The following is a 21,528-nucleotide window of genomic DNA, read 5'->3' as shown; positions in this document are numbered from 1 at the left end:
TCATCATAGGAACCCTTTAAAAGGTGGGAGCTGGGGAAAAAAAATGGTGGGAGCTGGCTTCCCATAAAGATTCCTTTATTTTTAACCAAATGGTGTTAATATTTTTGTCAAGCATATGTGGTCTTTGAGAAGGTAGTTTTAATCAATCAAAAGTTTCAAAGCTGTACTTTCAGGCTGGAGAGATGACCAGATGAAGGGCCTGCTGTCTGTGCAAGAATGAAAAGCCCATGTGAAAGTCATGAGCAGCAGTATATACTTGCAATGCCAGTTCTGGGGGTGCAGTGAGGCAGGCCCAGATAGGGGGATCCCTGGAGATCTATGGCCAGCCAGTCTACCAGAATCAATGAGCTCCAGGTTCAGTAAGAGACCCTGTCTCATAAAGTAAGGGAGACAATAACAGAAGAGGTAAATGTAGAATAGAAATGACGTATTTAACATCAGGAGCATGTGTATGTGCAGACACTGACTGACAGACACACACACTTACTCTCATGACACTACAACCAAGAACATAAGTTAGAGAGTGGAGCATGTGTAAGTGCAGACACTGACTGACAGACAGACACACACTTACTCTCATGACACTGCAACCAAGAACATAAGTTAGAGAGTAGGGAAATTTGGTTAAAAAAATGCATTGTTAAGTAGTTCCCTTTGTGTAAGATTAAATGATAATAGTTATATGAAAAACACCAAGGAGAATACATTCAAGTTAATGGAAACAAGTCTTTATTAAGTAACTTTTAATATCAGAAAAATAAAACTCTTATAATTCTCTTTACAGCAAATATATAATATCAGTGCTTTGGCCATCTTAAGTTAAAGGCCCTTTATCATAAAATATATGGTTTTAAACTTTACTCAAATTGAATTTATAATCCCTATGACTTCCCTACATATACATAACAAAAGAGTGTAGTAAAATTAGCAAATACTAAACTATATTGATAATTTATCATTCTTAGTTTGTGGTTTTTAGAAACAGTACATGCACCTAATATATGTCGATTCCTTGGCTGATTAGTTGCAGTGTACAATGCAACAAAATACAAAACACATGCTTGGTGACATTTGTCCATATCTACAAAATGGCAGCTAGAGATTAGGATTCAATACTGACAATTAACTGTCCTACAAGCAATTAGCATTACATCATAATATGCCATCAAGGCAACTTTTTTTTATGCTGAAAAATAAAAATAAAAACTGTTGTTTGTAAACTTTATATGAAATGTATCTCTTCAAGTGGAAATAAAAAATAAAATTTGTCTATTTACTATTGAATACACATAAGATTTCAATTTTTGTTATACTGAGAAAAAAAAGCTCTTTTGTGTTGGGAAAATAACGCTTCAAAAAATAATTAGTAGAAAAACCCACCAGTATAGTGTTTTGTCCGTTCAGTGCCAGCAAATCTGGGGACATACTAAGGATGAAGTTAAAACATCCACAGCTGAAATGTACAAGTGTGTTTAAAAGAAATCTTTCTTTGTGATTGGAAATAGGTTTGAAATGAAGTAAACTGATTGGAGGTTGTCACAGCTGCTTTCATGAATTATGCCAAGGGCATTATTATCTCTCTCCCCATCCCCTACATTACTAAAAAATAAAAATATATTTATAATGTGCAAGACAATATGGATTGAACATAAAATGTTTCTCATTTTGATCTACTGTCTAAATATTAATAGCTTGATCAGACTAATGAATGGAATGTTCTCATTCTCAAATTTTTCAGCCAATATAGGTGCATCCAAAAGCCCATCCTGAAATGGGAAAACTCAGGCGGCTATTTCCACATTCACCAAGGAAGGCAATGGGTAGGAATTCACAATCAAAGACAATTGTATTCCTGATCCACTGAATACACCAGCCTTGAGCACTCTGGGTGAGATGAAGTCAATGTAGCAGTTTTTGTCCCAAGTTATAACCAGTGATCTAGTAAACTGCCATCATCCCTATTATTACTAATAAGTAACCACAATGCTTTAAAAAGTTACTTGCAATCCTGCAGAATTAGGCAGAAGTTGTTGTGAAATAAAAAACAAACCTGTTGTGACAAAACTGGCAGTGTAAAGAAGGCAGCACTGGAAAGTCAGTCGTCTGTAAAGCCAGGCACCTCCATAAACTCTTAATGTGCGAGGCTTTGGGGCCCACTGACTACAATCTCAGGTGTACACATTTCGCTCATAGCTTACACAGCCAAGCAGAACTTCAGCTTTAACAACTCTTATACAAGCTATGTCTCATAGTCTACAAGATAGTATTAATAATCCAAACCAAACTAATAGACAAGAGACCACTTAGGTTTAGTGTGACCATAGCAGCCTTTTATAAGTGTACTAACAACTTTAGCCTAATCCCAATAAAGCCTGCTAACAGTCATAAGAATTCATTAGGAAGTTTACTGGGGGTCCCATTACACCCATGCCTTTACGAGTCCATATAGAGCTATAGTATTTATGTATATATATATAGTTAAGAGTGAATTTGGATTGCCTGAGTAACAGCTGTCTGGCAAACTGGACATGATGGCGGTCTCTTTTCACAGATCTTGTTGGCACATTCCATGCAGAAGAGGTTGTGGCCACATGGAACTAGGGCAGCAATAACTTCATTTTCAAAGCAAATCACACAGTCGTGCTTTCTTCTTGATTCTGGAGGTGAGCTAGAGGTGGAACCACCATTGGAAGAGGAGTAACTATTGGTACCATTAGAAAAAGCAGGGATGTAGATTGGAAGGCCAACATGGTTGCCTGTACTGGGTGGGTCGCTCCTAACCCTCCGAGCAAGTGGGTGTTCTATGCTCTCAGGAAATGTAGGAGACAGACGAGGAGTTGATGGCTGACTTCCTCTACGCTGAGTCTTCATGTTACCAGAAGGATCACTCCCAAAGCCAGAGAGTGGGTTAACTGGTTCAAAGGGAGTCCAGATAGTTTGAGCAGATGTTGGTAAAGAGTCAAAGGCAGGAGAGTCTACTGCAAGATCTTCTGAGCCTACAGATGGTAGTGTATCTCCAAACCAAAAGTTTCCTGTGCTAAATGGGCTTGTTGGACTAAAGTCAGCCAGCCTATTGCTTCCAAAATAAGAATCAGTGGAACCACTTCCTAGAGAACTAGAACTGTCATTTCGATAGTTGGACATCATTCTTGCACGGCTAGGAGGAACTGGATTGGAAGAGAGCCATGCAGAGCCAAGAGTGCCACCTTCAAAGCTCACGTCGGTACCGTTATAATGGAAATCATTTTCTTCATTGAGCTCTATGTAGTTTCCTGTGCGCATGGCGATATGCATTTCTATTTCTTCCCGCGCTCGATCAACATTTTCGGGCATCCCTGTCACTTCAAAGACCGGCTCCTTATCTCTGCTTGGAGTTACTATGTACGTATGGGTCTGCTGCTGAATTCTCTTAATTGTTGCTCCTTTTGGTCCAACTACTAGCCCTACCACACGATAGGGGACCCTGACTTGGACCGTGGTTTGACCAGGCAGATTAGGACTACAGGATAACCCTCCCAGCGCAGGGCCATTTTTGTTTCGAGATGCACGAATCATAGAGAAGTGCTCTGCAGCCGAGAGGATTTCTCTTTTGGCCATGGCAACATCTTCTTTCCGTCCAGTGACAACAAAAATGGGCTCTTCACCACGAACAGGTGTCTTGATATACGTGTTTGTCTTGGCTCTCAGTGCTTTAATTTTACAACCTGTTAAAAGAAAACATTTCAGAATTAGTATCTACTTTGAAAGTATTTTAAAGACAAATCATGAAAAGTTCTTTTCAAACTAAATGTCCTTTAGAGTACAGTTCTTAAGATTTTTTTCTCTGTCATAAACTTAACACTAAACCATGACATTTTCCCAATTCCAAGCAATACTGCTGGAGATGGATGTGTACTTGTCTTGCATTCTCTCTTTTGGGAAGAGAGGGAACCTCTACTGGACGGTTACTACTCAGAAGTCTAGCTTGTTCTTTATTAGTTACTTAGAAAGATGTACATAGGAAAACTATACCATCAGTAAGACTGAGTTTTAACATACTAGTGATTTTCTACTTTGCAAAAATGTTGGCGGCAAGAAAATTATTAAATGTAACTGAGACAGCTAATATTGTCTTGCACTAACTGGACTCAGTGTTATTAAAATATTATAAGCTGGGCGGTGGTGGCACACGCCTTTAATCCCAGCACTCGGGAGGCAGAGCCAGGCGGATCTCTGTGAGTTCGAGGCCAGCCTGGGCTACCAAGTGAGTTCCAGGAAAGGCGCAAAGCTACACAGGGAACCCTGTCTCGAAAAACCAAAAATAAAATAAAATAAATAAAAAAGAAAGAAAGAAAGAAGGTGGTGTTATTGAAGATAGCCACAATTTGGGCAGGCCTTTTTCTTAAGTCTCCCTTTCTTTTCCTCTCTTGTCCACGACAAGTCATTAATAGGTAAGAACTAAGGCTTTATATAATTAGATATATAATTTTAGCCCACACACCTGCAATACATATCTACAACCCCAAATGTCTCCAACCTCACCTTACGTGAGTTATTTCTCTTTATTTCCTCTAATAGGACCATGCTTTCTCAATACAGCATGGTTTATATGGACACTTCTTTGTAGAGTATTTTACTGGTTCCTGATACACTAAAGTCGAAACAGTAGGCACACAAAGCATTTCCTCAGCTAGTTCCTGACTTTTTAACTTGGATTCTTCCTACACTCTTTTACACTCTATAGTATACTGCAACCTATGGCACATTCATGCTTCCATAATTAAAATTTTCCCTCTTTAGTTCTTCAGTCCCAGCTCTGTTTTGTTTAACTCCTATTAATCGTCTAGGAGTTGACATTAATATTTGTGGAAAGGAAGACTGCTAATTTTCTGTATTAGAACACTGGGCCTTTTTAATGTTATTTTGGACCCCAAAGTCCCCTTTAATCCCTGCCTTTCAAGATTTTCATCTTCTGGTAGTCTCATCCATACTGAAAGGAGAATGTACATGCAAATTAAATGATAGCATATTTAAAACAGCTTAGCCTACTATCGAACTTGAATCCTAACCACAAATTAATCAAGGTCTCTGTTCCTCCTTCTAACAACTGTAGAACTTACAAACTTTCAGAAATCTTATAGTTCAAGAGAACAAGGAGAACTTAAGAACTATACTAGTAGGTAAAGAAGAAACAAACCACACTCCTAACTGCAGGACCCAAACCAAAAATTTACGAAAAGCATTTAATTTAGTACAATAGGGCTATCAGGAGGAGAGTTTGGTGGGATCGATCCAGAAATCACAAACATATTACTGTGAAACATGAAAACTTTTCTAAGTGCTACAATAAGACTACATCTACAACCAGCTATATTAAAACCAAATTGGTGATGGTTACTTTTGAGTAAAAGATGAGTTATATTTGTTTTAATGTGTAATAAAATGAACTGGGTGATCACAGCAAATCTTGTCTCTACACAGTTAAATCTTCATTGGTAGGTGCTGCCTGAGGCTGAGAATTGAGATCGCATCCCTTGGACAACATGCTTACCTACAGAGATGCCTAAGAAAATCCGAAAGGCGAAATACTAGCTGGTCATACTCTATACTCAAAGAGCATCATTCAGTTACATGAGTTTACACTCCAGGCTACAATTTGGTAAGAAGGTGGCCTCCTAAAACCTCATTCCTGGGCTGCAGACATGGCTTAGTAGGTAAGAGCCCTTTGCTGCACAAGCATGAATCCCCAGTGCCATGTGAAAAGCTATCACAGGTGTGCTTTTAACCCCAGTACTAAATAAATGAGGGTGACAACAGGAGGAGCTCTGGAGTTTGCTGGCTATGAGCCTAGCTGCAGGTTCAGGAAAGAGATTGTATCTCAAGGAACAAGGCTCCTGCACACACATGAGTTCGTAACACACACAAACTGAAAAATAAAACCTCATTCCCAGTAACAGGCAGTCCTGGTTCATCCTGCAGAAAAACACGGACAATTTCTACTAAATGCAAAGTATTTTTAGAGTCTAAGTTTGTCTCCTTTTGATCTTTTCTAGTATCAATCAACAGAAAATTAAGACCCCTGTCATTTTAAATAACTACTGCTGAGGGCTGAGAGAATAGCTTAGTGGTACAGTGCTTGCCCAGCTGGCAGGAGGCTCTTGGGTTCAATTCCTAGCACTGTGACACACACCCCAACCAAAAGAGAAAAAACAAACAAACAAAAACAAAAACCCAAAAGCAAAATACCCAGTGAGACAGTAACTTTTAAGTAATGTCAGTTCTATCTTACAGGTACCTATGGCTGGTGCTAAAAACAAAACCCCAGGTGTTTAATGTGTGGTCAGTGGAGAAAGAAGACCCTTCAGCTTTGAATCACTTCTGAGATAGGAAAGCCATTGCCCCACAAAGGGTAATGTACTTTGGTTTTGCATAGCAGAGGAAGGAGGAGGTAAAACAAACAAAGGCAGTAAGATCAAGCCTTTTAAGCCCCTGCCAATAAAAACAGAGGTAAGCACTTCTCCCCTGAACTTTAAGACAGTTCGTAGGAAACCTCTGTCATCACAACATGGCTTCTATATAACAGAAAGATACTGAGTTACAAATAACAGGTTTCTACAATCAAATTGTGAAGGTGGGGACTACCTGAATAGGTAGTTTTTTCCTTTTTCTTTTTCTTTTGGAGACAGGGTTTCTCTGTGTAGCTTTGGAGCTTGTCCTAGAAATCACTCTGTAGCCCAGGCTGGCCTCAAACTCACAGAGATCCGCCTGGCTCTGCCTCCCAAGTGCTGGGATTAAAGGCGTGCGCCACCACCACCTGGCGTATAGGTAGTTTTCAAAAGGTGACATTAACTTAAGGAGAAGTTACAATTTTATAATTTCTTTGTAGGTAGAGAGGAAAAAAAATAGCTTTATGGAGTATTTAATCTTGAATTTCTGTTTGAAAATTGAGATACTTAAAAAAAAAAAAATGGAGGAACTAGCAACTCCAGATGCTTTAAAACAGAAGCAACAGGGTATTGATAAATTGTGGTATATCTTAAAAATAATTGTTGCATGGCAAAAGCCATCAAAAATAGCTAAAAAATTAAAATGTTTACAACTCATCTCACAAACGCCTAATTTCTCTCTTGCACCCCCATATTTCTTCACTATAAACAGTTAGCCCCAGGGGGTTGGGGATTTAGCTCAGTGGTAGAGCCCTAGGTTCGATCCTCAGCTTAAAAAAAAAAAAAAAGGGATATAATGTATTCATAAATTGACTTGAAGGGACAGGGTAAGGGAGACTTCTCATTGTGTATGTGTATTCAAATCAAATAAATATGAATAGAATATATGAATAATATTTTACTTTTGTTTAAGTAAGACTTTTAGCTATCATTGCTGTGATTATTTTAAGTTATATCAGCAGGATAAATGATTTTATAATCTGAAAGTCAAACTCAGTTTTGCAACTCTTAATTGTACTGACTACTACTTGTTTTCTTATAGCTATAGATAAAGCCAGCATGTATCAAAGTTTTATTGATGGTAGCTACAGGGTGGAAACTTGGACCAGAAGCTTATGGGTCAAGAACTAGAGTACTAATGAATTTCAGAGCTGCAATTTCAACTTAGTTTGAAGTAAATTCCCTGCAATAAAGCCTCTCTAGCTTACCTTGTTGGCATATGAACCCATTTTCCCTTTCTATCAGTGATGCTAGGGGCTGTTTCAGGCTAAAACTCTCCAACTTCAGCCACAACTTGTTTCCCTGCTCCTTGGTATAGCCAAACATTCTATCTTGCTTTTCAAGGTTAAGAGAACTCTTCCAAAGAAGGGGCGGATGACATCAGGTTTTCCAATCTATCATACTTCACCTTCTTCCCTTGAGACTAGTTTCTCACTGAATCTGAAGCTAGCCTGGGGCCATGATGAGTTTAGGGATCTATTCAGGTCCTTATGGTTGAGAGCTCTGACCCACTGAGCAAACTCTCCTATAGATGTAACCGTCTTGTTAAATAAGAAACACAGAACAATTGCAGTTAAAAGCCACGAGGTCAGAACAAGAGCTGAAAACCTTACCCTTCACTGCTTCTGCTGTTCTTCCTCTCCGCAAGAGACCTACTTCTGTGTGTGTTTTCTTTTTTATAGACTTTCTGTTCTGCTTTCTCACTGGTTGTAAACCCAGCCACATGACCTCCTCAGCACTGCCTGTCTGTACAGACCTCCAGGTCTTCTATGGTTGCAATTGAGATTAAAGGCGCGTGTCTCCATGCTGGCTATGTCCTTGAACACACAGAGATCTACCTAGCTCTGCTTCCCAAGTGCTGGGATTAAAGGCATGCACCACCACCACCCAGCTTCTGCTATGGCTTGCTCTGACCCCAAGGCAACTTTATTAATATACAAATAAAATCACATTTTACAAATATAGTATCACCACATTTCCCCTTTTCTATTTTAATAAAAGAAAAAAAGGAAAAAAGTTATAACTAAAGTGTCTAGTCCATTTTTATTTGACAAATTCAGAGAAAATAATTCCATTATCGATCCTATTTTGGTAAGTCCAAAATGTACCTGATTCACTTTCTATCCTAACTTATATTACTAACGGAATTGTCTTATAACGTCTTTCAAATTTATACACTTACAGCTCTTAGTGAGTTTTTCTGAAATCCCTAACAAAGAAAATTGTAAGTATAACTAACTGATCTTCAACTCCCTCAGAGACCCAAGAAGGAAATAATACTACTTAATAAAAAATAAAAACAGGAAGTGCATGCAAGCAGCTTGCAAAAGGAAAAAAAAAGTGAGTTGGCAGAAACAGCCAGCTGCCTGGACAGTCACCTGAGGTTTCTCAGCAGTGTTGGGGCATCATCTTCAGCATATAGGCTTAGCGTTATCTGACAGTCTCATTTGTGAACTAGGATGTGTACAAGGTCAATTTTGATCTCACATTTGGTGAGAGCAGTCCATGTACCAGAAACACCTGAATTCCATTAGTGTCATGTCATGATTCAGCATTTTAATTTCTGGAATATTTTCTTGGCTGTGTATATGTGGCTTCATCTCAGCATCCCGTTCCTCTCCACATCCCTCTATTAAATGCCAGCTGGGATTAAAGGCGTGTGCCACCACTGCCCGGCCTCTGCTATGGCTTGCTCTGACCAAGGCAACTTTATTAATATACAAATAAAATCACATTTTACAAATATAGTATCACTACACTCTCCAGCCCTGCTACAGAATTCCATCACTAATTACCATAAATGGTGTTTTCAAATGGCATAAACATAGATATACATACATACATACATACACACACGCACATAAAATATGTACTTATTACAAAAATATCACACAGGTTTCAACAGAGTTAAAAATCAAAACCATGGTAGGACCTATCCCCCCACCCCCTTTCTTTCCTGGAAGCTCTAGAAGGTATGTTTCCCTGAAGATTTATGTTGGTGGCAGAATTCAGGTGTTTATGGTTCTAGAACCATCCACATTCTTCAGAGTCAGCCATCAAGTTTTTATCTATCTTTCTCAGCCAGAGTTCACACCTGGCCGGGAAATATTCTGCTTTTAGGGACTCATTTTATTTTAACTGGTCCTACCAGATATTCCCAGACCCCATTCACACAGCTAAATCCATGTCCTTAAGCACATTTACAACATGCCAAGTGAAGCAAATACTTAAATTCAATTGTTTCTTTGGTGCTGATGGTGGGTTAGGGTTAAAAAAAAATCTTTGGATGTGTGAAGTTCTTCTGCTTATTATATTACCCCTTCCTTTCTTCTAAGCCCCCAGCTTTTAAAAGATGAATTGGTTCATGGGAATTTTAAACTCAATGAAAGAATAGTAATCAAATGGCCTCTACTGGCCAAAGAGAGGTTTGGAGATTTATAAAACATTGAAGAGATAGTGTTATTAATCAAATAGGAAGAAAAGAAACATACTATAAGCTAACTATTGATACGGACTCTTACGAATGTGACTCTTATGAGTGTGGCTCTATATAGGTGAGTAGCTTAGTGGGAGATAAACAAAAGCTGTTCTCTGTATCTATCTGAAGGGGTGTGTCAGTCAAGGTGTTCCTAGCTAAATCACTTCCTTGGCTCCAAGAGCATTTCATTAATCCTGAACTTGAGTTCATTAATCCTGAACACTGAGCTTAACCATTCCAATGTTAAACTCCCCCTAAAGTAAAGTACAGGGTCTACCTCCAGCAGAATGAGAAACTTGGTTGTTTCTGACTTCAAGGAGCTCATGTCCCAAGGGATACAAGCAATGGTTGCTTTAATGAACACAGGCTTACAAAGCAGTGGGAACACACAGAAGTAGATTAGTTTTATTGCTTTAAAACACATGAAAGAAGGCTTTAAGGGCCCAGGAGATTGATGGTGAAGAGCTTGCTACACATGTACAATAGATAGGAGAACCTCAGTGAGTACCCCTGAGGCTAGCTAGCAAGCTAATCTAGATGAGTCAGTGAACTCCAGGTTCACTGAGAGATTCTGTCTCAAAAGATAAGGTAGAGGGTGACTGAAGACAAAACCTAACATTGACCTCTGTCCTCTACACACAAGCACAGGCCAACCTCAAAGACATTTTGAAAAGAGGTTTGAAGAAAGTAGTTTGCCAAGCAGGGAGTTAGTACAAAAGCAGGAAACGAGTGCACTGCTGTAAGTTGAGACATTAAAGCTACTTCGGCATTCTGAGAGCTTCAGGTGACTAGAATAGAGGGAGAAGTTTGCAAGTCAGATAAGGGACTTAATCTTGCATGGACAAAAGATTCGGGAGAAGATGATTAGTTACAGAACTGGAAGGGAAGACTTACTTATCTGGAATGAAAGGTCATCACAATGATCAGCAGAAAAAGGAGAAAATGATAGCATTTAAGACGGAGGTAGAACGATTTGCATTCTGAATTGTGTGTATCTGGTGTTTAAAACAAAGATGAGCTTTATACAGAAATTACACTCATTGTATTTTCCAAATATTTAATAAATTAGTGTATGCATATGTATAGTGATTTAAGAAAACTTATGCCTTAAAAACAAACCCCAGAACCATGCCCATGTTCATTTCTGGTAATCCTCTGCAAATATTGGGAAATTATGCATACATTGTTTAATAAAAATGGGGAGGGGATTAAAACTTGAATAGCTTACTTAACTTGGGATACCTTCCTAGCATACATATCATACTTTCTCCCTCCAATCAACACAAGGGAAGTTTGAGAAGTAGAAATTGTCTGTATGGCTTTATGAACTAAATTTAACAAAGAGATGGGAAGACAGCTATTGGAAAAGAGCTGTGGTACGAACAAGAGAAGTGAGTTCAACCCTCAGAACCTCCATAAAAAGCCAGAGGTGTTAGTGTGCACTTGTAATCTCAGAGATAGACGCCTGGGCGCTGTGTGCAGCCAGCCTAGTCTGAACAGCAAAACTTCAAGTCAATGAGAGAGACTGGATCAAAAAACCCCATGTAGGGGACTGAAGAGCTAGCACAATGGTTAATTAAGAGTGCTTGCAGCTGTCCCAGAGGACCCTAATTTGGTTCCTAGCACTCAGACATTTACAACCAACTGTAATTCCAATTCCAGGAGATCTGATACTCCTTAGCAGGTGGTCGTCACCACCACCACCACCACCACCACCACCACCACCACCAACACCAACAACAACAACAACAAAACCTAAACAAATAAAACAAAAAAATAAAAATTCATCTTCAAAGTCAAACCAAATCAAAGATGATGTTCTTGAGGAATGATGGCATCCATGGCTGACCTTTGGTCTTCACAAGGAAGTTCACCAACATGAAACACAACCAACCCACATACACAAACAATGGATTAACTCAGTACCATAGCTACCACATTGAATTAGTTTATAATCTAGTTCAAAGAAAATACAGCAACAAAACTGATAGTCTGCAGAACTGGCTTCTAAATGACCATGACTGACCTGTTGCTTCCTCATTAGGATCCAATCAATCTATAGGTCTTTCTCAATGCTTACTTTTTGCATTAAATTCCTCTTATAGGAAATATCTTCATCATTCTCTAAAGTCAAACACACTGGGACAGCTGGGCAGTGGTGGGGCACGCTTTTAATCCCAGTACTCGGGCGGCAGAGACAGGCGGAACTCTTGTGAGTTCAAGGCCAGCCTGGGCGACAGAGTGAGTTCTGGGAAAGGCGCAAAGCTACACAGAGAAATTCTGTCTTGAAAAACCAAAAACCAAACAAACACCCAAAAAAACCACTGGGACAAGTGAATTCACATATGTATATCTAGTCTTTCCTCAAGGAAGAGTTAGTGAAGACTGAAAATGGAAGAAGAATGTATGGACAAACTATCATGAATCAGTGAATTTAAAACATGCCATGAAGCCTCTATCTACCTCTTTGTCATGTGAGAGTAACTAGTAGTATTAACGATAGTTTCCTCATTTAGTTGTGAGAAAAATTAAAATACTATATTAAAAAGCTTACTGGGATGGGTTATATAGCTAAGTGGTAAAGCATATGCTTGCCATGTCCAAGGCCCTGGGTTCATCCCTACCACCCTTCCCCCTAAGCTATTCATAACTCCTGTTTCAGCATTGAGAACCATTTGCCATTCCTCCACTATTTCTCAACCTGAGTAAACTCAGCTAATACCAGAGAGCCTGGAACTGGCTTTGAAAAAATGATTTCTAAAACACTCCAGCTTCCTAAAACTTCTCTTATAGACACATTTTCACTTATTCTTCATAGAGTATTTTGGGAAGGGCAGGAAAAGAACTTTGAGGGGTAGAATATCTTAGCTGCTATGTTAGATCTCAGACTCAAACTTTCTTAGTTTCACACTTTCCACTGCCCCACTCTTTTCCTCTAAAAACAACTATTTCACATTTCCGAATATAGTACAATTATTTGATTTTATAAAGTCCTTTTCCTCTTACACTGATACAACTATTCAAAAGCTCCTTTCACACTGTAAGAACTCAATTTCAGTATTATATATTCAAAGTCTGGTGAACACTAGCTAAGTCGTAAGAAGAGAGTGTCTCTATGCTCAGTGTGTGTGTGTGTGTGTGTGTGTGTGTGTGTGTGTGTGTGTATGAATGTGTACCTGTGAGAAGAGAAGACCTGAAGTCAAATCCCCAGCATCCACAAAATCCAGGTATGGCTGCCCGTGCATGTAACTCAGTGCTGTTATGGAGACAGAGACAGGTGTATTCCAGGAGCTTACTCTTAAGTGAGCCAGCCTAACCAAAATGGGGGCTTCAGGTTCAGTAGAAGACTCCATCTCATAAAATCAAGAGCTGAAAGGGGAAGACATCCAACATCTTTCTGTGGCTTCTGCAAACATGTGCACACACTCACACAGCCCTAACTCCTAGAGACACATCAGGTTGAAAAAAATGTTAAGTACTACACACTGCAAAGTCAGGACAAGCCGGGTGGTGGTGGCGCACACCTTTAATCCCAGCACCACTCGGGAGGCAGAGCCAGGTGGATCTCTGTGAGTTCGAGGCCAGCCTGGGCTACAGAGTGAGTTCCAGAAAAGGTGCAAAGCTACACAGAGAGAAACCCTGTCTTGAAAAACCAATTTAAAAAAAAAAAAAAAAAAAAAAAAAGTCAGGACAAAATGTGCAGTCAATCTAACTGATGACTGAAATCCAGTTTACTTCTGTATGAATTAGGGGCTCTTTTTGGACAAAGTTGAGATTATGAACTCTATGGTATCATCTAGTTTTGCACATTAAGAAAATAAGTTAGAATTGTCTAAAGTTAAAAAAGGACAATGACCCCCCCAACCTAAACTTTTAGATGTGTTTTTTTATAATTTAAGGGTGAGTGTATACACACATTTGTGTGCACAGATACTCAAGGAAGTCAGAAGAATTACAGGCATTTGTGAGCTGTTCAATGGGGGCTATGACTTTCACCCTGATCTTCATTAGAGAGCAGCAAGTGCTCTTATTAGCTGAGCCATCTTTCTACTCCCAAATTAGTGATTCTAAAATTCACCCGTAAGTATGTTAGACAAGAAGTCCAAATAGTTAATGAAAAAAAAGTTCCATTTGGCCTTTTATTAAAGCTACAACAGCTAGAAGATGATGTTTCCTTACTAGAGACCTGATGTTTTTACCCTTTAGAAAATGGTAATAGAATTCTCAGAATTACCAGGCTAGGGATGTAGTTCAGTGGTAGAGGACTTGTCTAGCACGCATGAGTTCCTGGAGAGATCTCCAGCACCAATAATAAACCAAAACAATACAAGTTTTAAGTGGATTCAGTTATCTGTAAAAGAGTCTCTTCTAGTCTAGCTTAACCCTTTGCTAGAAGTACATACTATAAACTTGAAAGATGTGGTATCTTTTAGGTAAAACACTAAAATGGCAATTTGAGACTTTATCTCGAATTTGCACAAAAGGTAAGAGTTGTCCCAAATCCCTGGCAACAGTGATGAAGTTAATATAAAGAGGGAAAGGCAAGGGTGAAGAGTGGTATAGGGATGTTCACGATCAAATTCTTTATGCCTAATTTCAACTGCACTTGGAATTTTCAGTAACACATTTTCTATTATTTTAAAGCTAAGTGTTACTATTTCATGCTACTATTTGTGGTCAAATAAGGCTTTCCTTACATGCAATGATTTGTAGTCTTCTGTTTACTAGACAAAGGCAATAGCCATACATACTCAACTGTCCTAAATTCAAACACTAGCATGAAAGTAAAATAGCACCGGTACACTTCTCAGAATTGGCCACAGACAACTATTCAAGCAGCATTATTCTATGCATATATTTAATTTCGTTGGGTTTGGTAATTCTAGTACTAGAAAATTACTAGCTGGGCGTGATAATATGCCTGCAATGCCAGCACTCATAAGGCGGGGGCAGAAATCTGGAGTATGACTTGAGGCCAGCCTGGACAACATGGAGACTTTCCCTCAAACAAAAATAGAAAAAACAAGTAGCTTAAAGGCTTAATTATCAGACTGAATTTTGCAAATCTCTTTATATTAACTAGTAGTATGTTAAGTTAAAAGCTGAGGCAGGAGGCTAACCTTGGGCTACAACTGAGAGGCCATCAAAAAGAAAAAAAAAACAAACCACTTTTAGAATCACCTTTTGATTTTTCTTAAAAAAAAAAAAAAAAAAAAAAAAGAAGTTTTACCATGATCTATTTACCTATTTGGTGTTTCCTAAAGTAGCAGCCTCCCTTTTTTCTCTCTCCCTTTTTTTTCTTTTTTGATGGTGCTGAAGATGGAACCCAGGGCCTCCTGGCCTATATCCCTAGAAACTGCCAATATAGTTTTTCCCCCAAAATTTCCTGAGTTTAAGTTACTAATGGTGAAAATCACAGTTTAAAACTGGCCTAAATCTAGATCTACTAAGTATTCAGATTATCATTTAGAAATCCAGGTTCTGCAAAATGCCTATAACCCCTAATAGACGACACTAGAAAAATACCCAGCAGTACTTAGCAAGGGGTCAAAGCCAGCCACCTTCTCCAGAAAAATAAAAAATACATCTACATCTATGAAACTCTTTAGTGAAATACATATGTACTTTTGGATGGAAAATCTATGCACAGCAAGACCAAGTGTTCTCTTTCTTCTCAAACACTACTGATAAAAATTTGAAGGTTGGGGATTTAGCTCAGCGGTAGAGCACTTGCCTAGCAAGCACAAGGCCCTGGGTTCGATCCTCAGCTCAAAAAAAAAAAAAAAAAAAAAAAAGAAACAATGGGAAGCCCCCTGCCCCCACACTAATACAGTGTCACTGGAGATCAGAGGTAACAAGATATTCAATCAATGAGGGAGTTTTCTAAATGGTCTAGCTCAGTGACATCTAGAGTATAAGAATATCGGCATTCATATAAAGACAAAGAACCCATTTTCATTTTACATTTGTTAAAATTTTTGTATGATGTACATTATTTTAGCATACATTATTTATACACTACTGTGTATATACCGTATATTGGGTGTACAAAGTTAAGGGTTTTTTTTTTGGACAGAATGTACAATTAAAAAAAGACTTTTCTAGACCTATAAGGTTAAAGAACATATACTAAAAATTAAATTCGTTGTTAAAAGTAGCTGAAAATGAACACTGATGTTAAACTCAATTTACAGCATTTAATTAGTTGATAGTGTAGTAAAAAAATGGATCCAAGCTGGGCGGTGGTGGTGTATGCCTATAATCCTAGCACTTGGGAGGCAAAGGCAGGTGGATCTCTGAGTTTGAGGCTAGCCTGGTCTACAAAGCGAGTTCCAGGACAGCTAGGGATATTACACAGAGAAACCCTGCCTCGAAAAACCAAAAAAGGATCCAGAGTTCTATTGTAATTCACCTTTTAGACTTACTGGATAGTAACAACTGTACAAACTGGAATAAAACCTGTTGACTTCAATCAAATCTGTCAACCACAATTAATGCCTTACAGGCACTACACTTAAAAACAGATATTCTGTATTTATAAAACAAAATTTTACAATGCTTTCAGTATGTGTACATCTGTGCATGCCACACACTGGAGGCTGATGTTGGATGTCCTCCTTTATGGCTCTTCACCTTGTTTGAAACAAGGTCTCTTGCTGAACCTGGAGCCGTGACTGGTTAGCCTAGTTGGCCACAAGTCTCAGGTCCTTCTGTGTCAGTCTCACAGAGTGGAGATTACAGCTGTATGGCACCAGATCTACCTTTTTATGTGGTGCTACTTGAGTCTGAACTTCATGCTTGTGGAGTAAGCCATCTTCTCAGCTTTCAACTTATTTTGATGTCTATATTTTAAATTTTCTTTTATTATTACTATCTCTCTAGTTCTTAATTTATCTTATTAATATAGTTTATTGAATATAATTAATAGATTTTATTACAATATTAACGATATTGTTAATTTCACAAAGTGCAACACTTAAACATAACAACAGTAACAAGACCAATTTAACAGTGTATAAGGGCCATATGCTCCTGGAAGTAAAATAGGAGGTCATATGCTCTGCCGGTTTTCATCACTATTTCAGTGGTCTGGGGAGAAGAGGGATGAAGAGATGGCTCACTGGTTAAGAGCACACACTGCTCTTCCAGGACTCCAGTTCAGTTCCTGGCACCCACATCTGGTAGCTGTGGCTCCAAGTCCAAGGGAATCTGACTCTAGTCTCTGCAAGTACCTGCACTTAAGTACACATACACAGACCCGTAATTAAAAAAGAACCATGGTCTTGGGGCTGGAGAGATGGCTCAACAGTTGCAGAAGACCTGGGTTCAGTTCCCAGCACCATATGGTGGCTTATAATCATCTTTAACTCCAGTTCCAAGGGACCCTACACACTCTTCTTTGGGTACCAGGCACACATGTGGTGCACATACACACATGAAGGCAAAACACTCATGAACATTAAAAAAAAAACTGGTCTGGGGATACATGTAGAGGCACATGTTTGTGAGCACAGCAGCCAGGCTACATGATGAAAACCTGTCCAAAACAAAATAAATACAATGTATGTTTTTGAAAGACAACAGAACTTGGGCCTATCTGCAAGTGTGTGACTCAATTCCATTCATCCTATACTCTGCTTCAGAGCTGCAGTTATGACTGTCTCCATCTGTAACGTAAGTATTTCCAAAACCAATTAAGAGATGTCAAATAGAAAATTACGACTTCAGGTAATGAACAAGATGGCAGGAATGGCTAATTCTTAAGGATGAACATTTAGCTCTTCCAGAGCAAACACAAAACTCAAAATGATTTACTTTTTTAAACTCACTTTTTAAAAACCCACTTAGAACAGGTACTCTCACAAGGAGAAATTGCACAGGAAACGGATGTGGACATTAGAAGCAACTTAGTTCTCTATAGGAGTGAGCAAATACAGGTTTTATTACTATGCAGCCAGGGTGTGGGGGTGGTAAAGGGGTCAATAATCCACTAGTTGAATGGAGCAAAACAGGAAAAGAGCAAGACTTTCTGCCCTTAAGATAAGATAGAGGAAGATGACATACTTTTAATACTCTGGGAAATATTAAGTGCAAGAACAGTCAGCAATTTGTCTCCATGTTCTAAGACACAGATTCCTATTTCCTCATTAACCAATAAGCACAGCCCTAAGAAGAAAAACTAAGACATTTATCATGTAATAGCATAAAATAAAAAACGGCAACTTAATCTGTATAAATACTACCAATTCACAGTTAAGGTGCTTAAGGATGTAAAGAAAAAAAGTTCACGTTAAACTAAACCTACTGAGATATGTTATTGTCATGTGATAAAACTAGCAAGCAAATGTTCTTTTCCTTTGCTACTGCAGACAAACACATGAACACCAAATTAAGTCATGCTGAGGTGTTTTCCCAGTATGCCATTCAAATTTCTATATTCCACAGCCTAAATAATCACTTCCCAGGCCCCTTCCATCACCCCAGTTCACCAGACCCTAATCACTTAACAAATTTGGGTGATTTTCTCACCCCCATTTTGCAGGTACTCCTCCTTCACTTTCCTTATGTTGTTCAATACTTGCATCTTTGTTTGCTAAAATGCACTGAGGGTGACGTTCTCATGTGGGGGTTTGCTTGCCTTAGTGCAGTTAGTGCCACTACCGTCACATAACTTTAGAGCCATTCCATTAAATTGTCAGTTTCTGATAAAGAGCAGAAAGTCTGTCTGAATCAACCTCAAATTCTCAGCTTATTCATTATCATAAACTCATTATCGGGCAAAATCAAGCACTCAATGATTTTAAATGAAAAGCCATCTCATTCTGTATCTATAAATAAAATGCATTTTTATTTCACATACATAAACAGTTTTCTCATGGGCTATTATCCTGATCAGCTCCTACAACTGGCAATCGAGGCATGTGAAACTAATTAGTCAATCTGAAACAAGCTATTTTGTGTGCAGATATCACAGAAGCTTTTCTTACCAAAATCCTAGCAAAGAAGCCAGCCACCTCTTACATGTGAAGTCACCGACTCAACAAACTCTTATTTATGTGTACTTTAGACCACTTGGGAGAATGAGATCATTCACGCAGCAGTACCATCGTCTGTCTCTCTGACCTCAACAAGAGGCGTGGATCAAGGCTACACCATGCTGTATCACGGCGGCAGCAGGTAGTATGTCCCCGTTTTGTAAAAGGGGCAAAGCTTCACTTGAGCACAGAGAACGTTCCCTAAAAATGTCGGATACAGAGGTACTGTGTGCATCCCCTTCCCCCACCTTCGCAAACCTACTCCTGGAATCTGAGACATAGGTCCTTTGTCTGAACAATGTGGGAGGAGTCTGTCTGCAGACCGGGTGTGCTAGCAAGTGAAGTAGAAAATTTATCGAAAACTGCACAAAAGCATAAAGTTCCTTAATTACCTACGTGTCCAGTTTTCCCTTCATCCTACCAGCTAAAGTGTTCCAAAACACTGACAGTATCTCTTCCTGAGAAAAGTGTCCACTGAGTACCTAAGACCAACAGTTGGGGTGCACTTCTAAAGCCAAGTTTCTGAACAGCGGAGGAGGGAGGTGGTGACGGGGCCGCTTGAACGTCTCTTCCCTCCCGAATAGGTTCTCAGGACACGCTGCCTCCGTGTCGCTCTACTTCTCATCTGCACAAGCCGTTGTTCTAAGGTAGGATGGTCCTTTCCACGGGCCACCCGGCTACACAAACTTGCAAATCTCGAAGCTCTCGGTTAACAACACCGTACCCACCACTTCTGACCTGACCTTTTTACCACCTCACCGAGGTTTCTGGTGCCAGGCCAGCCTGGTGTTCCACGAATTCACCGGGTAAAGTGAACACGACTTAGACCGGGGTGGCCCGAGAAACTTAACACTTCCCGTCCGGCTGGAGGCGCGGAACGGCGTGGGCTTTCGCAAGGTGACCCATCTCCTTCTCGGCGACCCCCGCGGTCCCTCCCAGACCCCTGGTCGGTGGACTTGGGGGAACTCTCCGGGTTCCTCCTTCCGCCGCACGCTCGTCTTTTTTGGTCTCCCACCCACGCCCAGGGCCGTGCCCGGATGAACCTCGGCGCACTCACCCTGGCGTCCGACAATCTCGGCGACATGCTCGGAACTGGGCACGGGAACGCACTCGGTGGTGTTGACGCTCTTCCTCCTCAGCAGGGCCGCTTGCTCGCCGTTCAGAGCGGCGGCGGCGGCCGCCCCTCCGCCGGGGCCGGGGCCGTAGGCGTGGGACAGCATCGCCGCCATCATGCCCTGGGCATCGTCCCCTCCGTACAGCACCCCCGCCGCCGCCGCCGCCGCCGCCGCCGCGGCCGCCGCCTCCCGGGCATCGAAGCCGGCGGTGGGCAACAGCACCGACCCCAGGGGCCCGCCCGGGATCGGCTGGGTCTGGGAGGCGGTGGCCGCGGGCGGCGACAGCAGCAGCAGCGACGGCCGGTCCTCCTCCTCAGCCTCCTCCAGCTCCTCCTCCTCCTCCTCCAGCAGGTCTCCGTCCAGCTCCGCTTCCTCCCCCTCCTCCTCGTCCTCCTCCAGCTCCAGCTCCGCCGTCTCGGAGGGCGCCGGTCGGCCGGGCGGAGAGGGTTCCTCCGCAGCCAGCCCGGCCGCCCGCCGGGCCTGGCACTGCGCCGCCGCCGCCGCCGCCGCGGCCCGGAGCGCCGGGGCGCCGGGCTCCGCCGGGCTGGGGTCGTCGAGGCCTAGCGCGGCCAGGCGTTCCCTCAGCAGCAGCCCGTCCCCCTCGAGCTCCGGGCCTCCCGCGGGCGGCGGCAGCGGAGGCGGCTGCGGCAGGGGGGCCGGGGCCGCCGCCAGGGCCAGGGCCGCGGAGCTGCCGCTCGGCATCGCGGCGGCGCGCTGTCAATGGCGGCGGCGGCGGCGGCGGCAGCGGGCGCGTCAGGCGCGGCGGGCGGCGGGCCCCATGGCGGACAGGGCCCGGGCCCTGCTCAGCGCGCAAACACCTTTCCTCGGGGGAGGAGGCGGCGGCGGTGGCGGTGGCGGTGGCGGCGGCGGCGGCGGCGGCGCCCGCGCCCCGGGCTGAGCAGCGCCAGGGCCGCCGGAGCGCGCGAGGGCGGGGTGGAGGGGCTGGGGAAGGAGCCGAGGTAGGTAACTAGGTGGGTGGGTGGGGACGGCCGCGGCTCCCCTCTCAGGGTTTCTTTTGTTTCATGGCCTTAACCAGCCCCCGGCGCGCGCGGCGGCCGTGGCGACGCCCCACGCCGCTCTCCGAAGGGAAGCCGGCGCGCTCTGATTGGCTGCTTTTAATCTCCGGGAGCCCGCCCTCTCGTCCCGCAGCCTTCTAGTTCCTTTTCCCTCAGCCCCGCCCCGCCGCGCCCCGGGCCGCTCTGATTGGGTGACGGGAACGAGCCAGTCTTCGAAGCCGGCTCCTTCCGTCCCCTCCCCGCGCCCCGCCCTCTTTCCCCGAGGGCTCACGAGGGAAGCCACTGTGATTGTTCGATTTAGACGCCACTCTTTGTGACGTGCCCGGGTGCCTGGGGGGAAAGAGGCGGGAGGAAGGTGGCCAAGGGGCGGGGCGTGGGGGGGAGGAACCGGACTGCGCAGGCGCGTGCGGTTTAAGCACACACTTGGGTTCCATCCACGCTTGTTCCCAGCTCTGTGGT

General features: G+C 42.1%; 1 protein-coding gene across 1 annotated transcript; it reads right to left on the bottom strand.

The window, feature by feature from the left end:
- Positions 1-1,410: 1,410 nt before the first annotated feature.
- Positions 1,411-20,802, bottom strand: Mex3c (mex-3 RNA binding family member C). The gene is made up of 2 exons (XM_036204785.1): positions 19,996-20,802; positions 1,411-3,704 (listed from the first exon to the last, which is right to left on the bottom strand). Exons 1-2 carry the CDS (start codon positions 20,753-20,755, stop codon positions 2,479-2,481), a joined length of 1,986 nt encoding a protein of 661 aa, XP_036060678.1. The 5' UTR covers positions 20,756-20,802; the 3' UTR covers positions 1,411-2,478.
- Between the last annotated feature and the right edge of the window lie 726 nt (positions 20,803-21,528).

The sequence above is a fragment of the Onychomys torridus genome, chromosome 13, assembly GCF_903995425.1.
Source record: "Onychomys torridus chromosome 13, mOncTor1.1, whole genome shotgun sequence".
Classification (NCBI taxonomy): domain Eukaryota; kingdom Metazoa; phylum Chordata; class Mammalia; order Rodentia; family Cricetidae; genus Onychomys; species Onychomys torridus.
Note: the sequence above shows the minus strand (reverse complement) of the source record. Positions and strands in the feature narration are given on the sequence as shown.